General features: G+C 30.3%; 1 protein-coding gene across 1 annotated transcript; it reads right to left on the reverse strand.

Moving 5' to 3' along the window:
* Positions 1-10,966: 10,966 nt before the first annotated feature.
* LOC149078753 (synaptophysin-like) lies at positions 10,967-18,456 on the reverse strand. The gene is made up of 6 exons (XM_089240852.1): positions 18,352-18,456; positions 16,981-17,090; positions 15,024-15,136; positions 13,622-13,835; positions 13,313-13,501; positions 10,967-13,046 (listed from the first exon to the last, which is right to left on the reverse strand). Exons 2-6 carry the CDS (start codon positions 17,038-17,040, stop codon positions 12,864-12,866), a joined length of 759 nt encoding a protein of 252 aa, XP_089096978.1. The 5' UTR covers positions 17,041-17,090; positions 18,352-18,456; the 3' UTR covers positions 10,967-12,863.

Below are 18,456 nucleotides of genomic sequence, written 5' to 3' on the forward strand. Positions count from 1 at the left end.
GGATATATGGGATGAATTTGAAAAATTTGGTCATCTTCATGATTAGTCTGAGCTACAAGTTTTATATATTATCCTTCCTTCCCCTTAAAACAATTTTTGTTTCTAGCTTATTTTGAAATAGTCAATAAGTCAATAGAGCAGTGGTTTTTTCTTTAATCTCTTTATTTTGTGACCCAGTTGAAGCTACAATTGAACTTTCGTTGCACTCAAATTATACGGTTTGATGATTTAATTATACTAACCCTCAGAGACAAAACAATTTATTGCTTAATTTCAATTAAAAGAAAAGTAACATTCCTTAAACAAAATCAAGTTATGAAATGATGTTTGGACTCCTTTAGAAATAATTTCTGATGAATTTATTTAATATAAAAACTGTTGCAGCATACCTACGATGGAAAACCTCACGGCACACCAGTTGGAAAACCCTGCAGTAGAGCATATGAAGGAAATAGATATTCTGACAACTGTGTGAAAATACTGCTCATGGAGGCATGTGACAGGTGCACCAGCACAGGGCTTCATGTTTTTAGGAGTTCCATACCCTTGGTAATGGGAATGAAAATTTTAATTTTCTTTTTGTGATAACACTAAGATTGGGAAGTTTTTTTTAAAACATAAAATGTTTAAGTATTTCACCTGCACAATCGCTCGGGCTTAAAGGGATATAGCAAGATTACTGTACTTCGATTCAACTATGAAAATGTTAGTGCCAATCTATATAATATAAGGAATTAGCAAAAAGATATTTCTGTGGGGAAAAAGAAAACTGATTATAGAAATTTATTGTTTACACCCAACTATAGAGAGAGAAGATAACTTTTTTCCCAACCCTGTAAATTGGGGGGGAAGGCAATCTCCTATTTGATTAACCAGTCAAGTGGTTACGACGGCATTTGCCGTCGCTGATATACGTAATGGTGTTGCCTACGACGGCATTTGCCGACACACAGACTTTTCGGTCTTTTTCACATAGAAATGACGAAATAATTTGTCATACATGTGCTGCCATCTCTGTACAGCCATCCTTCTACTTTATTATCTCATCACTAGATGGAGTTGACAATTATATTTCAAGGTCTGAGATTATTATTACTATTATCTTTGTCACGCTTTGCAAAGCTGCATCCCCATCGTTTTTGTTTCCATTTCCAACTCCCTTGCGAAGATGCATCTGTTTTATTACTCATATATCTTTTAGCAAAGGTTCAACTACTATGGTTCCACATAAATCCATCAACAGCATTTCTTTTAGTCACAGGACATTATGACCGCCCCCTCCCCACTTTTGGGGTGTCATTATGTCTCGACACATTCAAGCTATAAAAAAACAATCTATAAAAAAAAATATTTTAATATTTCAAACTTCCAAGAAAAGGGAAAAAGCGCGCGCATCTGCAAAAAAAAAGTGGGCACTGCGGGTAACGCTCGGAGAAATTAATTGGACAGTTGACTGGTTAAAGAGTGACTATGCAGCTATTCCTCGATTTATGAGCGTTTTACTCGTGGACTTTTTGAATTAAAAACTGAAATATTAGTACTTTTGTTGAATACTAGATTGACCTTGATAGTATTTGACAATCACACATCTATTGTAAGATAATGAACTAGAATTATTATTATCAGTCCTGTAATATATATACTGGCTTTTTTCAAACATACCAACACATGCAAACAAAACCAACATTGCCAGTCAGATTCGTCTTAGAATGAAGCTAATGCATATTATCTGATAAATTTGAGTAATTTATATATTTCAGGGGGTTCTATGTCTGCCCGCACCCATGTGGCTACATGGGCACCACATAGCAGGGCATTAAATCTAGGGTAAAAAGAGAAAAATAATTGCAGAGAAAAAAAATTATTTTGTCTGTAAAATTCAAACTATGAACGTATTGATGGAATGATTCACAGAGGAAAACTGTGTGGTTGGGTTTTTGATGAATTTCAATCAATTCAAGCTGGGAGCACAGCTGCAAGTTTTAGGGATCATTTTACTAGTGCCACTTATACTCCAAAATGATATCTCATATGGGTGAGAATTTTGTCACAAGCCACCCCCAGGATGGTTTATTAGGTTCACCAATATGAGCTCCAGATCATATAGTCACTCATAAATGTGTGAGATAAATTCTCTGTATATCAATCAACTTTATCATACTTACCAAAATAGTAACTGATTATGCATAATGATTATCAGTTTTACAGTAACATCATGTATGCCAATGGTAATTTTGTTGAAGTATTAATTTCTTAATAAATTATAGAAAATTTACTGTTCATATACTGAGTTCTATAATTATAGTTATAGGCATCCTGTATATGACCAATACATTCGTATACAGTGTGTCTATTAGTAAAATTAGCTTGTTCTGAGTTGTCTACAGCCTTGACTACCTATCAGAAAAATATTACACTTTAGGAACATCTTAATGAAGGGATAGAGAGAATTTTTTTACAGGTTCTTTGAAAACCAAACACATCTAATCATAACTCTTGGTGAGGAATCTTAGTGTTCATAAAAGGATTCTACCAGCAAAACATGCTCTAATGAGCTCAATGTCATCCTATTTAGTGAAGAACTTGATATGTTTAGATATCCTCTCATATGAAGTGATTTGGTCATATGTGTGTATAAAATTAGTATGTGCACCATAATTAAAAAATAAAAATGCTCTCAAGAGGACAAATGTCAAAACTGATTTATTATTCAATTTGTTTCCCATTCCTTCATAAAGATGCTCGACAAATTTCATAGCTTCCTGATGGGTATTTAAGGCTGTAGACTGCTCATAGCACACACAAACTTCAATTACATGCACATGTACGTGCCTTGTATATTTAATACTGCATACCTAATTAAATTTTTCCTTAATCTCAGATATATACCCACAGTTTCTTTCAAGCAAAAAAAGATATTGCTTTTTTTCCAGGAAATTAAGCTTCAGTTTTCTGACATAATTAACTTATTTCTCTCCAGATTTGCAAGGAATGAGATATTTTTCTAACAATATCTATGATATGTGTGTGTTGGACACTGTAAATAGTGAATTATAATTTTACTGGAACTTTGCTTACGATAAATTTCAAACATCACAGTATTTTTAAATTTACATGTTAAATGATGTTATAAAACATATGTGTTGATATCTATTGATATATATGTGATTGCAAATAAAACATGTTTAGTGTGTTAAGAAAAGGCAATTAAAATTCAAACCCAATGGATATTCTAATAACACAATAAAGTATCACTATTTCTGAATGACATTTTATTTTGGGCATTTCATTTGACCCTTTCTTTTCATTTGATTTCTTTAAAGTAGAATATATATTTAGGTTTTTTTTTTTCTACAACTGTTGATGAAAGGAGAGAAAAGCGAGGTAGAATAAACACAGTATCTACACACTAGGAGATAAGTGCAGTGTTTAGCTTCACTGGAAGACAGAAGCGCATTCAAAGGAATCTGCTACCAGCGGATGGTAGTTTTTTTTTTTTTTGGTCTCTTCTCAGCCACCATTCCATACAAATAACAAACACTGAACTTTCTACATACTAATATTTTACTTGTTTTTTTTCTTTTTGTTTCTTTCACACTGAAACAACAACTTTCAACTAACAGACAAGATTAACAAACAACACCTGAAATTAAACAAAAAAAAAATGTTTTTACATTTTTTTTTCACACACCGAGAAAAGTTTCATTTTCATACATTCTAACAATGATTATTATTCGGCAACATCTGACATTATTACACTTTGATTTAAAGCATTTTTTGCACAGGAAAAAATAAAATTCTGACCAGCAGTAAGAAAGAGAAAAAAAAAATACATTGCATGGGTTCAATTTGAAGTACAAATGAGTCTCACACAGCGCAACACCAAATCTATTGCTTTTGCAATGATGATAGCAATTGGAAGCCTCAGAAAGCAACATCATATTAATCAATTCACTAATTTTTAGATTCTTCCCTCCTGATCAAGTGGAACTAGGCACTAATCTGTAAAACTATCACAAAATGCTCATACACATACACGTGGTCTATGGTTCAATTGTAGTGGAAACTAAGATGCTTCTATATTCATATTATTCCGTCAATCTCTAGTATTTAAAAAAATAAGCTTGAGCTTTGTCGAATCCGTTTGATGGACATTTGTGATCATTTCTGATAATTTCACGAATACTGCCATTTTTGTTTTGCTGGCAGCAGTATAAATCTGAAACTTCACTTCATTTATTAACAGCTATTTGGAAAATAGTTGTGATTACTGAATCAAAACCTTGAGGTCCACATTGAATTATCATTGTATGAAATTTCACTAACATTTTTAGATGTTATTCATGTGAACTCTCACTATTCAGAGATGGATCCTCCTCTATACTGATAATTTTTCATTATCCAAATTAGAAATTATGGTATCACATTTTGAGAAAACATACAAGCAGGTGTTCGTGGAATCTATAACTCATCTGGGCATATCAACTTGGGGAAAATTGGGCGCTTTTCCTATATGAACTAAAACAAAAATTCTTGAAGAGGTTTGTATATTTTTATCAAACTGAACCATGAAAAGTTTTGATGAATCAAAATTTTTATGTGGTATTTCATGATTGCGGAAGTAGTTTTTATCTTTCAAATTTCACCAATCGATTAATTTTTTTTCCATTGTATCATTCTTTGAAACTGACATGGCAGGAAAAATAGCCATAAATGTCAAATATATTATGTCACTGGAGAACCAATACTATAGACAAGAAGATTTATGTTAAAAAAGAATCCTTTCCATCATTTTCATTTCACTGCAGTCTCTTTATACACATGAGAGTTAATCAGGCAAAAATTGAATTTGGCCTGGTCCAAACAGTCCTGTTTCTGTACCAATTATAAGAATTCAAACCTAGTCTTGTCAGTTGAGAGATTTGTGGACTAACCATCCTGGTTTCTTAGGTAGCAGTGTGATTTAAATAATAATATTATATTGCCAAGGACTGTACTTTAGATTTACATGTAAAACAATGTTTACTCAGAACATGAAAAACTAAAGCTTTTTAACTGAAACAACCTGTAATGAATGTGTGGCATTCAAAAATAATTGAATGATACTCATTTAACTGTAGAGGAATGTAGTATTTATGAATAAAATACTGAAAAAACTCCTCTTTTCTCTCAAAAAGCACTTCATCTTATCCACTATTTCAATTGTATGAATGTTGCAAATTCAGAGGCTCCAACATCGGTGGGGTTTCGCAAAACAATGAAATGCATAGAAACTCCAGCTAGTAGGAGAAATGCAGGAAAGTAACAAAATTGTGTATAGAAATGATACTTGTCTTAGGCGCAAGGAATAGCCATAGCAATTGCTTTAAGGCTGCACATGCAAACAGCTTTTATATATAAAATACATCTCATTTACTAGTCTACTCACAAGCAATATGAGTTATACATATTTTTTTGCATTTCATTATTACCTTACATCGATACAACCATGAAAATTTGTGAAAATTATATTTTTTTCTGAAAAAAAAAACCCCAAAAGAACTTGCTTCAAAAAGTATGATGCATGTGCTAATGAATGTAGTCTTGTTGTCATGAGAAAATACAATAATGAAATTCAGAGTATTTCACAGCAAACATGAAAATAACTAAATTATCCAAAACAAAAAACAAAAAATTTCTTTCAAAACAAGATTTCACAATACAACTGATGAACCAACAAGACATGTCTGTTCGACAACATGTTTTATTTTTCTGTACGAAACTTTATATTGGTCAGAAAGGATAAAAGGAATTTTATGTTTGTGCATAATATTTTTGGTCTGGAATTGCATAGCAAAACCTCTGTGTTTGATATGTCTCATGGATTAGAAAGTCATACACAAAGTTAACAATACACAACAGGCACAACAATTTGTGAATATTTTTGGATAACCAAAAATGGTGAATAATCAAAAAAAAAGTATGGAATATTTTTTAAAACATTATATGCAATAAATGATGTAGAACAATATGAACAACCATATATTCATGAAAATTCAAAAACTAAAATACTATTTGCATTGTTTCACTGATTCATTATTTCAGTTCATTTGTTATGAAAAATTTCTCTCATTCTTATGTATATCTTTGCCACTACTACATCAATTATGAATTGCATATTTTTACCATCTTAACACGAACTGAATAAAACTGCATGACTTGCAAAATCGTCCATGATTTTAAACAGAATTCATGATTCCACCATCAATTTTTTTTGGTTAGCACTCATGCCTTGTGTGCACAGGCATACACAAAATGTTATTGCTCCAATATAAAACTTTTTTTTGTATTTTTCATACTTGAGTAAACATTTAGGGCATAAGTTATTTTTATTAACTGTCATCGATTCATATCGATTCTTCCACTGCAATCCACATCAATCATGTGACAAATGGAATATTGGAAGTCAGTGGAAATCAGTTTTGTAAAAATGTAATTATAATGTGGCTTCTTGAAAAATCTTTTCCTGTGACTTGTTATATGACAATGATTCTTTAAATATTTGTCCTGAACTATTTTTCCCTTAAATTTTATTTTTAATTATCTTTTTATTATCTTCTCTTTCTTCTTTTTTTTGGAGGTTCAAGTTAAAGGGGTGAAAGTTTGAATCTTCCCTAGAGAAAAAAAAATTATCTGATAACCTGTGGATCAGTGCTTTTAAAAAATGGAAAAAAAAAATTCATTTATGGAGATATATTTTTGACTATTAATAGTATACTACATCCCTTAATCTGTGCAAATAATTAGATATATACCTTTTCTTTCATCAAAAATCAATAAGCAATTGGAGCATCCTCTTGTGCTGATGGTCTGTGAGCAATAGGAGAAATTTAAGTGTTAAAAATCAAAACACTGAGATAGGGAATAGTTTGCATCCTTATAAGCATGGTTTTTGTTGTAATTTATCTTCTTCGATTTGTGCATTTTCAGTTAACAGCCAAACTCTAGAAGAAATATAAAATATTTTTGAATTTTAATAGAAATAAATTTAATTTTTGTATCAATTTTTTTCATTAAAGATATGAAAAACCAAAATATTTTGCTCTCATTGAAAATATTATTTGGTGTTGTGAAGATTGCCACAAAGATGTTTTTTTCCACCCAATTCAAGCAATTTTCATGGAAAAAAAACACATTGAAATGGAAAAATATAATGGATGTTATGATCAAACTGAATTAGCACATTGTTTATACATTACAGTCATTATCTGATTTATTTTGTCATGTTTATGAAGAGACAATGTATAACCAAAACATCCTAATAAATTCTGGTTTGGGTCTTATAGAGTTGAGCAAGGAATAATTTTTTAAATTATTTGTCCCTCTTTGCACAAAAGACATTTTGCACAAACAACATCTCCTAATCAACATAAATAAACTTAATAAATTAATAAGCAAAATTAAGCATTTCATCACAAAATATGTATAAAAACAATGGTAAAATGACAAACAATTAAGTATCAAAAAGCTCTTAAATTAAATAGCATAACAAGAACAATCAATGAAATTTTTTTATAAATCTCAATACAAACGATAATTAACAATAATATGGCACAAAGTATAATGCACAAATAAATATAAAATATTTATATCGTATTTCTTAGAATAAGTGCTTGCAGTGCTTAAGCATTGCTTTTTTTTAATAGAGAGCTTGAAATATTGAATTGGCTGAAATGATGAATACATGATTTTAAAAAAAAACATTTCAAAAGAAATTCATAAAAGAAAAGCTAAAACTATTAAAGAAATACTTTGTTAAAATTTTTGTAGTGTTTGAAAGTGATATATTGATCATTTATTGAATACTTCTCTTACAAATATCTGTTTGTAGGAATTAAGAAGTTCGTAGGAATCTGTTTGTGGAAAATAAGGGGGGAAAACATATCTAATTAAAAAAAATTATGCATAGACAGTGACAGTAACCACGTGGAGTAAAATTTCCTTCAAAAAAAATTTATTTAACTAAATTTTTCCCACACATTCCAAAAAATGTGCTGCCATCTACGAGGGAAAATACTTAGTCAAGTATTTTGCACTAGAAAAGTATTGCATTGCATTTATATTTTCAATTTTTTAACAAATTATTTTGTTTGATAAACTCAAAATTTCCCACAGATGCCAAATAAATTCTGACATGGACAAATTTTAGTCAATTTTTCCCATGAGTTACCATCGCTTGCGTACATTAAATGTGGCCATCATTGTGTTTAGTGCTCACATATTCTTTTATGATTTCTTCACTGCTACACTTATTCAGAGAAATACAATACATAAAAACTATAAATACAATAAAATGCATAACAAAAACAATTTTTATAGTATATAAAAAAACAGTTTAATATTTTGATTTGTAAATATACAACCTCATCATGGCAGTAAATATATATGCATGCATCAGGAAATGAGCAAAATGACAGCAATACAGTAGACTCTCGCTTATCCAGCTTTGCACTAGTGTGGCCCGCCCAATAATCTGGCATGTTTAGGTGGGTTTTTTTTTTTTCGAGTAAGAAAAGAAAAACATCTTTGCACGTCTGTGTACTAAAGTTAATAACATTTAAATGAGACTTTTCAGCTTACTTCCAGTAATTCAGCACACCCCTGATCTGATATGTGCCTGATTAGTGAGAGTCTACTTCGTATACAAAATAATATAGCTAGAGGAATACAGTACATAAAAGCTATAAATTTAATAGAATGTGAAACAAAAAAGAATTTCCATGTACAAGTGTATATAAAAAACATTTTGACTTCTGATTATATCCTCATTTTGGCACAAAAAAAATACATGCATGATCAAGAGACAAATGAAATAATAGCTATATATACACTTATATTGCATGATGTCCATTGCAATAAATAGCAAACATAAATTATGCAATACTAAATTATATAAAATTTAGGGAAACTGAAACAAAAATTCTGTAAAAACATTAACAAATTAAAACTTATAATTAAAAAAATTGTAGCACCACCATTGTAGCATACAACCATAGAAACAGGAAGTCTTTGTGAGTATATTTGTGATCATCTTAACCCAAATTCAAAGATTTCCTTGATTTAACAAATAAATATATCAGTCCCATAAAACTTGTTGAATAAGGAGTTCAGTTAATGTATCAATTGAAAACTTTGAAATTTTTCAACTTGTAATTTATTCAAGTCAAATATATTTATGCATGTAAAAATTCCTCGTCTTTGTGCAGTCCCCATCGAGTGAGTATTCCAAACTTGTTGCGATAATAATGGTAATTTAAAAAAATTTCATAACTTACAGATTCTCAAATTTGTGATTAAATCATCGCTACTTGTTCTCTATATCTTATAATGCAATAGTGCATGCACATGAATCTAATTGATTTTTCTCTTATTGAATACAATAATTTTTTCCATCTTCTGCAAGTCAAACATGAGCTTTTCTCTGCGCCTGACTAGCATGAAAGTGCACACATACTCTAAAACTCAGTTCACACACACAGCCACAGTAAAACACACACACCATCGGTTGCACTAATGATTGTGTGCGAACACAATCATAATTTTTTACCAAAATCAGTTAACAATTATAAATACGTAATCTATCACATTCTTGAAAGCAGCAATTAATCAAGAAATTTTTTTTCGAGTTAACATGGATACACATTTAATTCCACTTTTTCGTATGCATCCTCAAATCTATGACACAAAGCAAAAATCATAAATCTATCATTCATGAACATAAGTACATATACATTTACATATATAAGCGGATTTCATTATTAAATAATGGTTGTATTTTACTGTGTGTGTTTGCAAATATACATATAAGTTAACCATCTCATTCGAGAGCAGATTATTTGTTGAAAATTACTAAGTATTTTTTTCTTTAAATGACTAGACTATGTGAAAACATACAATCCATACTGTATGTAAATAATGCATGTAATAATATATTTCAATTATACACAGAAACAATAAAAGTAGTGATGCAAATCTAATCTAAAACGCAACATATATGAATTTGCAACATAAAAAAAAGAACTGGTAACACCCTCAAAGGAAAGCTTTCAGTTAACAAAACCATTGATATTTTAATATGATGAGTAGGGATACGTAAATTTCATATTTACGAAATAACTGCGATAAATGCAAAATTTTCACAAAATAAATGTGATAAATGCGAAATTTGCCAATTTTGACAAATAAATGCAAAAATTTGAATTTTTATAACTTTTTTGTGAAATCTCAATAATTTCAATTTTATCATTAATTCTTCCGTGTGTTTCCAAGCTATAATTGGCACCATAAAAGAATACAAAACTAAATATGGAAATAAAGGAGCTAGTATCAGACTGCGTGTTTCAAATTATTAAAGCACTTCTTGATGACAACATTCTGCACTACCAATGCTGGGCGTATAAAGTGAATCTTGTGGGTGACGCATTGATTAAAGAATTCAAAGACAGAATTAACTGTTGTGGCCAAGATGAAGATAACTTTTTTGCACTCAAGAAAAATGAGCAGTGCATATTTAAGCTACCAAAAAAAGAAAAAGAAAGCATCACAGTATAAGTCGTGATTCAAAGGTGTCATTCATCTGGACGAATATCATATATTACTGCTTTTCTCAATAAATATGACCGTACAGATGACATCCAACCAGTGTCGTCTTAATGCATGGGTCCGACCGAGCACGGCCCAGAAAACCTCAAATGCAGAGGGGCCCTCATGAAAATGAGATCTGGTTCAAATTAGCGAGAGTAAGCATTTCTAACAAGGTAAGGGGAGGGGGGGTCTTCAGAAAATTCATTTTAGCCATGGGCCTATGATATGCTATTTTTTGTAAAAATATATTTTATTTATTTTTTTGTGAACAAATACAAAATTTCTGACTTGAATTTTTTTTTGCAAAGAAATGCAAAATTTGTGATTTAAAATTTTTTTTTTTGCGAAATTTTGGATTTTTTTTTTTGCAAAATTTACGTATCCCTAATGATGAGGTAAAATCATCAAATGGATACCATGCAGGTAAAAGATCAAATAATGTTATATCATTATGTTTCAGCAGCTGCAATAAAAAAAAACTTTTTGACTAAAACCATTCAAATCCAATCATAAGCATAATTTGGGAAAAGAAATGTTAATTTGAAAAGAATTTTAAGAAACAATTTTATAGCATGTAAACTTACTTTGAACAAATTAGAAGAAAAAAAATTGACTTCATTTAACTTATGATATAATAATTAAATTGTTAAAAATTTGTAATATATAATGTCAAATAAATTATGTATTTAACAAAAACGAATTGAAAATGACATTTTCTGCATCTTTAAGGGGCGATGAAGTATTGAAAACACGTGGACAAAACGAACATGGGGGTTTCCACTTCTCATTCATTTGATCATTTTAGTAGCACCAGATTCATTTTATACAGACTGAGACTTTTGGAACTGATTTTGAATAGTTATTTTTTCTGATTTGTCAAAAGAATATTTGGACCTGTCAAACCAGAGATTGGTGCACTGATCACTCAGACACAGTAGACAGCTCCATTGTTGACAATTTGCAAAATCCATAATTTTTTTGCTCTAATATGTAGAAATGTGTTCTGAACAGTTTTTTCATTTTTGGAATCAATAAATTGAAGTTTTGATCCTCATGTTCTAATTAATGAATAAATATTAAAATTGGAAGATTTAATTAACAAACATATAAGGACTTTTAAATTGTCACTTTTATTTAAAATAAATAAAATGTGGATTTGATTCAACATTTTATGGGGAAGTGATTGTATTTACTTCATGCATAATTTAATGAATTTATTGTGTGAGAGCATTTTCCTATAAGTAATGTTTGCGACGCGGCCCACAACAAACTTTTAAGTTCATCGGGAAACTGTTAAATGCAATCGAGGGGTGAATTTTGAAATTTTAGTGCTGTCATAGTATGAATGAATGCTAAAGAACAATATCATTATTAAAATTTCCATATAGTCATCTACTTTTTTCACATCAATATACTTTTTTTAATCATATATTTTATTGCATTTTCTAATGAATATAATTAAAAAAGTTTTTTTTTAATTTTTAGAATCATGTTTCAGAAATGAGTTTGCAAAGCTTTGATCACAAAAATGAAAGTTCTTTTCTCTCCCTTGATAAGAATATCTAATTTACCTTGCTATCACCTTTACAAAGGCAACTCTGGTATATATTCGTCATATTTCTGAATATATAAGTTAAGAATCCTTAAAAAATTTCCCGATTCATTTTGAGGATTAGCATAAACAATTAATTAGAGATCTGAAACTAATTTTAGTAACCACAAAGACATTTATAAACACCCATTTGATATAGATGCTTTTTTCTCAATAATTAAAAGCAAGTTTTGTTCAATATAAAGGTACTTCTATACATGTTGCTTATAGTGATAAATGTTACTATACTGAAAATTAAGCACAAAATATTTTCGTTTTCTTTAGCTAATTACTGACAGCTAAATTAGTGCAATGATATTGGCACATTAACTCAGCCTAGAATTTTTTTAATATTGAGATGATTCAGGAAATAATGTGTTGTGAGAAAAAAGTTGTCAAAATTAATGATAAATTTTAAATAGTTTGCTCATTTTTCTGAAAAATATTTTCCTGTCTATAAAAATAGCTGCTGGTTTAAAATAACTCTAACAAACGAAACATTTGCAGACATAGATTGGACCCTTCCTTTGTGGGTGCTACCAATCTAAATTGCATAACATACCACATTCATAAATGAACGCACCAAGGGAATAATACACAACAGTATACAACATATACTCAGAAAAAATGACTAGTTTGTCCAATGTGTTCAGTAGTCATACTGTCCACCCATTTTGTGGCCTACGTCTTGTTCTTGGAGAGGAGGAGGCTGTTGTGGCTGTCCCATCTGAGGCATCATTGCAGGTGGCTGTGGGGGTTGGTGGAAGCTCGTCTCCTTGTAAACAAACCACAGGCTTGAAGCCCACAGCATGCAGTTGGCAAACCCAAAGATCTGAAATTAAATATATATACAGAAATTATAGAAATAAGTTTAAATTTCTGCATTTTATGTGTGTAAGTGATTATGAATATCAATTACAGAGCTGCAACTCTAGTAACAAAAATTTCCTCCGTCGCTGAGCAAGCATACATTTTGGCATCTTCTTCCCATAACTTTGAACAAACAGAGCAAATTTCAAACCCCTTGATTCAGCACATGGGATACTTGCCTTTCTATAGTTGCAGCACTGGTAAATCACACAAAACACTTGAACTCACCAAAGACACATTCAGAGAGGCAAAATTCCCAACATTAGTAGTACGACAGACCTTCTCAGTAGCACATATATTTATATCCTCAAGGAAATTAGTCGGATTGGTGTAATACTTGACATCAGTCACACCCTGAGCCCATGCACATGATCCAGCAAACCAGAAAATAGCAAGAACACCAGTTGCCAAAAAATCCTACAGGAAATATATGTTAGAAAAAAAACGTTTTAAGAAGGGGGGAAAAAAAGAAACAGTAACAGATCAAATCTACTATATTTTTAAAATTTGAAGAACACATTTTATATTTTTACTTACAACTACTGGAACCATTGGATTGGTTGAGTACAAACGGTGCATGAAAACGTACAACACGAGAACACCAACTGTGTACAGTAGTGTCAAAATCCCTGCTGCTACGAAAAATTCTGCATTGCTGGAGAAATCAAATGGAAATGCGTAAGTCTCATACATAATCTCTGTAGTATTCTTGGTGCATTCCTTGGGCATACGGAGCTCAGATCTTGCCAATCTGAAGCATAAAATGTTATTGTCCAGAATAAGCATTTCAAAAAATCATCTTCAATCATTTGTAAAAAACTTCATTTATTGAACAAGTATATATATATATATATATATGTGTGTGTGTGTGTATATCCCTTTATTATTATTTACAGATATATATACAGATTATTATTTGATACATAAGTGCTGAGAGAAAAATTCAGTTAAGAATTAAAGTATTACATAGCAGTTTGGCATGTAAGATGTCCCATAAATTCGTAAATAGATTATAAATTTATAAAAATTGAAGGAATTGCAATATTTAAATGCGGTTTGGGAAAAATTTATTCTCAGGAAGGGGGATTATTTTTAGTACAGAAAAAAAATGGTTGAAACTTTTATCGATAGAAGGCGCTGCACAAGAGATTGGACCTGAACTTTCTTCAATCTATAATGTGTCTTAAAGTTGTAAAGCCTCACCTGGTGATTCCTGGCTGAAGTGTAACAACTTCATGTATAGTGCTTTGTCCATCAATGTCAACAGCACAATGGAAACCTTATGTAAGTGCCAGTAACAGGAAAATTCAGTTAATTATACATCATGCATTTTATAGGACTCTGATTTGTAGGCTCCCAGTGATTCATTAAAAAAAATCCCTCTTCGTGAGAGTAACTTATTTGCAAACTGCATTCAAATATACCAATTCCTTCAATTTTTATGTGGTTTTAAACTATTAATGAATTTATGGGACACCCTATGCAGTAAAACCGTTATTAATGGTCACTAGTGACGAATCAAAGATGGTTGAGGCAGCGCAAAAGAAAATATTGGGTCCCCTTAAATAAGAAAAAAGTATGAAGTTTGGTTTTTCAGGGCCCTTTAGAAGTCGGGGACCCGGGCATGCGCCCACCATTAAATCTGCCTCTGATGGTCACCCCTTCCTTCATTTCAGCTTACAGCATCTCTAATAGTCAAGGAGGATTAAATATACTGTAGAGATATAGTCTTTTTATTTGCACTTTTGTCTTCCTTTGGTAGTTACATAAAACAGACTCATGCATAAAGATAATAAATTTTAACTGTGTATAAATTGATGGTTTTTTTGAGACCTTTTATTTCAGATAAATAAATACATTTCTTGAAATAATAGTAACAATTGAATGCTGGAAAAAGTGAATTATTGTATATACATCAAACTGCAAGAGATTGATTTACCTAAATGGATATCCAAATCTGTAGTGAATATCTTTCTCCCATTCACATTTAACATGTATTGTTGCAGCTGTTTCAAAACCAGAAGTTGTGGCAAACGCGAATATAGACATGACCTAAAATAATTTGTTATGTTAAATGTGGTTATGATAACATACATGACATGTGATTAATGATGGCATACATTATTCAGATTAAATTCTAATTTTAAGTAAAAACGGAAGAAAAATTTCTTCATATGTATGAGATAAAGCAAGATATGACACATTTCAATATTGTGTTGATAATTTTTTTTTTTCATGTTTAAACATGGAAAAACTAAGTAAAACATTATTAAAACCCTGAACATATTGAGTAGATGAATTATGAGTACACAAGTAGAATCTTAATCTGTAATGAAGGCGGGGGTTGAACTGTATTTTAAGTAATAAAATTTTTGGGTATGAGTAGGTATCTTCACAGAGTTTCATCACAGAGAGTAACAAGCCTACAGCAATAAAATCTGCAATCAATACACTTCACTAATAGTTAGAAAATGTGATGGTAGATGGGAGCACTAGACATAACAAGCATTACATTGAAACAAATTGAACTTCATGTTAGGTTCACAACACATACACGCACATTCCGGCATGTACCAATTCATTAGAAATTCCATAGACGAATGTGCATGAGGTGCATGTATGGTCAAGTAGTAATAGTAGTAGTATGTACATCCGCAGAGCTGGAAAAAGACTACTATAAGAGGATTTAAAGCTGATAAAAGTCTCACATTGCAGAAATTTATTTATTTCACACAAATCTTAAAAAATTGGCTCATAAATTATTTGTGGTATTTATTTGGTCTTTGAACCTTATGTATACTCTTTTATATATCTCTTTATATCTCTTTTTGTTACTCATTGATCTGATTCCTCTTTCTTCAAGCGACTTCACCTCTTTCTTCAAGCGACTTCACCTCTTTCTTCAGTTCACTCACTGACATGTTTTCTCATTTTCCAGGTCACTCCATGCCTTCCTATTTTCTAGATTCCTCTTTTGGTCACTCCCATGTTTGCCCATTCCCTAAATTTCTCTTTTGGTAACTCCCATGCTTGTACAATCTTTTCATTGCACACTAGCCTAGTTTTTTGCTCCCTAGGTCTTTCTTTTGATCCTCACATGCTTGCACACTCGTTTCGTTGCTCACTAACCTAGTCCTTTGATCTCTATGCAGAAGCAGATTTGTGTTTTGCCACCTTTCTCCCATTCTAATTCCCTTGACTACTCACTCCAACAATTCGCTGCCCTCTCTAAAATTGCCACTCAGCTATAGTCATCTCACCCTCTCCCCCCTCCCATAAATAAACCTCTCCGCCTATATGTAAAAAACCATTTTGTTTGTTCTGGATTTTTATTGTATATATTGTATATACACAATATCACAGCTATTAAAACAGGGTTTATGGTGATTAATACAACATATCAACTAAAGTTTGTTTGTCAAAATTTCCAAAAAATGATAATAAGAAAATTTAGATGACACATAAACTAAGACAAGTTCCTTAACTTTACTTCCTGAAGTTTACTTTGCCGTTTGTACAAAAAATATAATGAATACAAAAATTTCATTCTTCCATAATTATTATAATTATTCATTTCCACAAGTAACATGGTTAAAATGATTGTTTACAATGGTTTTAATTATGAGTCAATTATCAAAGAAAGATAATAAAATATACTTACATCAGACTGAAAATAATATGATTGCATCTAATTGTATTTTATATCGACAGTGTATTTTTGAAATTAATTTTTTTTGAAAAAAATGAAAAAAAAAACACGTAAAGTTAATTTAGTAAAATAAATGAGTGAGATGCACAATATAAATTACAGCCATAAAAGAATGAAGCTAATTGTAAATAAGTTGCAATGATCAGTACAATAAGTCTACAAACATGTGATTGATTAAATTACTCACAACTTGAATGACTCTGATGAATCCTCTAGGTTCAATCAATACTCGAACATTGAAATCCATTCTGACTTTTTAAGGTATTATTATTGCAGAATTTTTCAACACAAGTAACACTGAAAGTGAAACGTTATATCAATTATTTATTTTATAATATTTCTGCATGGACATAATAAAAAATGGTCAATAATTTGTCCGATACATGCACAATTTTACTATGCAGATCAAAAATGATTTTTTAAGAAGTAACTACAAATGTTTTTCTCCAAGATACATTAAATCTCAATTTGAGTTATGAATAAATATTCAGAAATTGCTAAAACTTAATTCAAGAGGAAATATCAATCATGAGATAGGTCCATTTAGATTTAATATTTTTAATGATCTCATGAAATAGCTAATGATAAACAAAGTTAAACCCATTTTTAATGAAATGCATAATAATAGTGCAATGAGAAATAAAATTTAAGATTTTTTTTTTCTTTTACCTACATTCTTGAATTAAATTAAGTAATCTTTGGTTTCAAAGTGTTTTACATTCTCCCATTAATGTTTGACTTATCTTCACTATAGAATTCAGGAAGGAAAGAAGAAAAGATAATAGTATTCTATATTGTAAACATAGCTATAAGTTAAATAAAGAACATTTTATCATTTTTATGTAATTTAATCAAATGAATTAATAAAGTTGGCTTTCAGGTATTTCATTTCCACTTATTTAAATTAAAAAAATATATATATATATTCAAAAAATTATACACTATTTTTCATCAGTTACAATTTCTAATTTTTTTTCTATATTGAGATCAACTAGAGAAATATCTACAGAATATTAACCCTGAAATCAATGATATCATTATTTATTTAATATTGGAATTACTCTATTTTGAATCATAGTTTCTTTATGTTAATATGCAGTTTAAAACAAAAAAATTTCTTATCCCCTTAGAGTTACATCTAGGAAATAAAGAATGGCTAATTTGCATAAAATTTATGTAACTAACGTTTTTATAAGTAATTACTGTTTAAAGTATAATAATTTACAATCATTTCTCTCTCTCTCAACCCAATATTTTTCAATTCATCATGAATAATAAATGTGTTTTTCCCTCTTTAACTTATTTTTAATTTTTCATCATCTAATAAGTCATCCAAGTAAGATATTAATAAAGATAAAAACAAATTTATAAAATTAAAAATAGTAGATGAAAGTTTAATATGACCTCAAAAAAAAGCAATAAAAGACATATCTCATAAGTGGTAGATATAAGATATCATAAAATTATGAGTTGTTATCATCATGAGTTGTTATTTTTTATCTCTGATGGCCTGTTAATAAAAGAATGAACTTTGTAGATTATCTTAGAAGGATCTCACCTTATCAGATAAGTAAGCTCTTGTTGTTAATACACAGGAAATAATAAGTCTACGGCCGCCGACATCCACTTACGTCTTGAGGCCCTTTCTGAAGGTGAGGTTGCC

This window comes from Pholcus phalangioides, unplaced genomic scaffold (assembly GCF_987345545.1).
Source record: "Pholcus phalangioides strain wild (caught in Gottingen) unplaced genomic scaffold, Ppha-v1.0 ptg000013l_1, whole genome shotgun sequence".
NCBI classification, from domain to species: Eukaryota; Metazoa; Arthropoda; class Arachnida; order Araneae; family Pholcidae; genus Pholcus; species Pholcus phalangioides.

Coding starts and splice junctions, on each gene's coding strand:
- LOC149078753 (XM_089240852.1), bottom strand. CDS start 17,040: ATGGATTTCAATGTTCGAGTATTGATTGAACCTAGAGGATTCATCAGA. Junction 13,502..13,621: donor ATCCAATGGTTCCAGTAGTT/GTAAGTAAAAAT, acceptor TATTTCCTGTAG/GATTTTTTGGCAACTGGTGT. Junction 13,047..13,312: donor CCTCTCTGAATGTGTCTTTG/GTGAGTTCAAGT, acceptor ATTTAATTTCAG/ATCTTTGGGTTTGCCAACTG.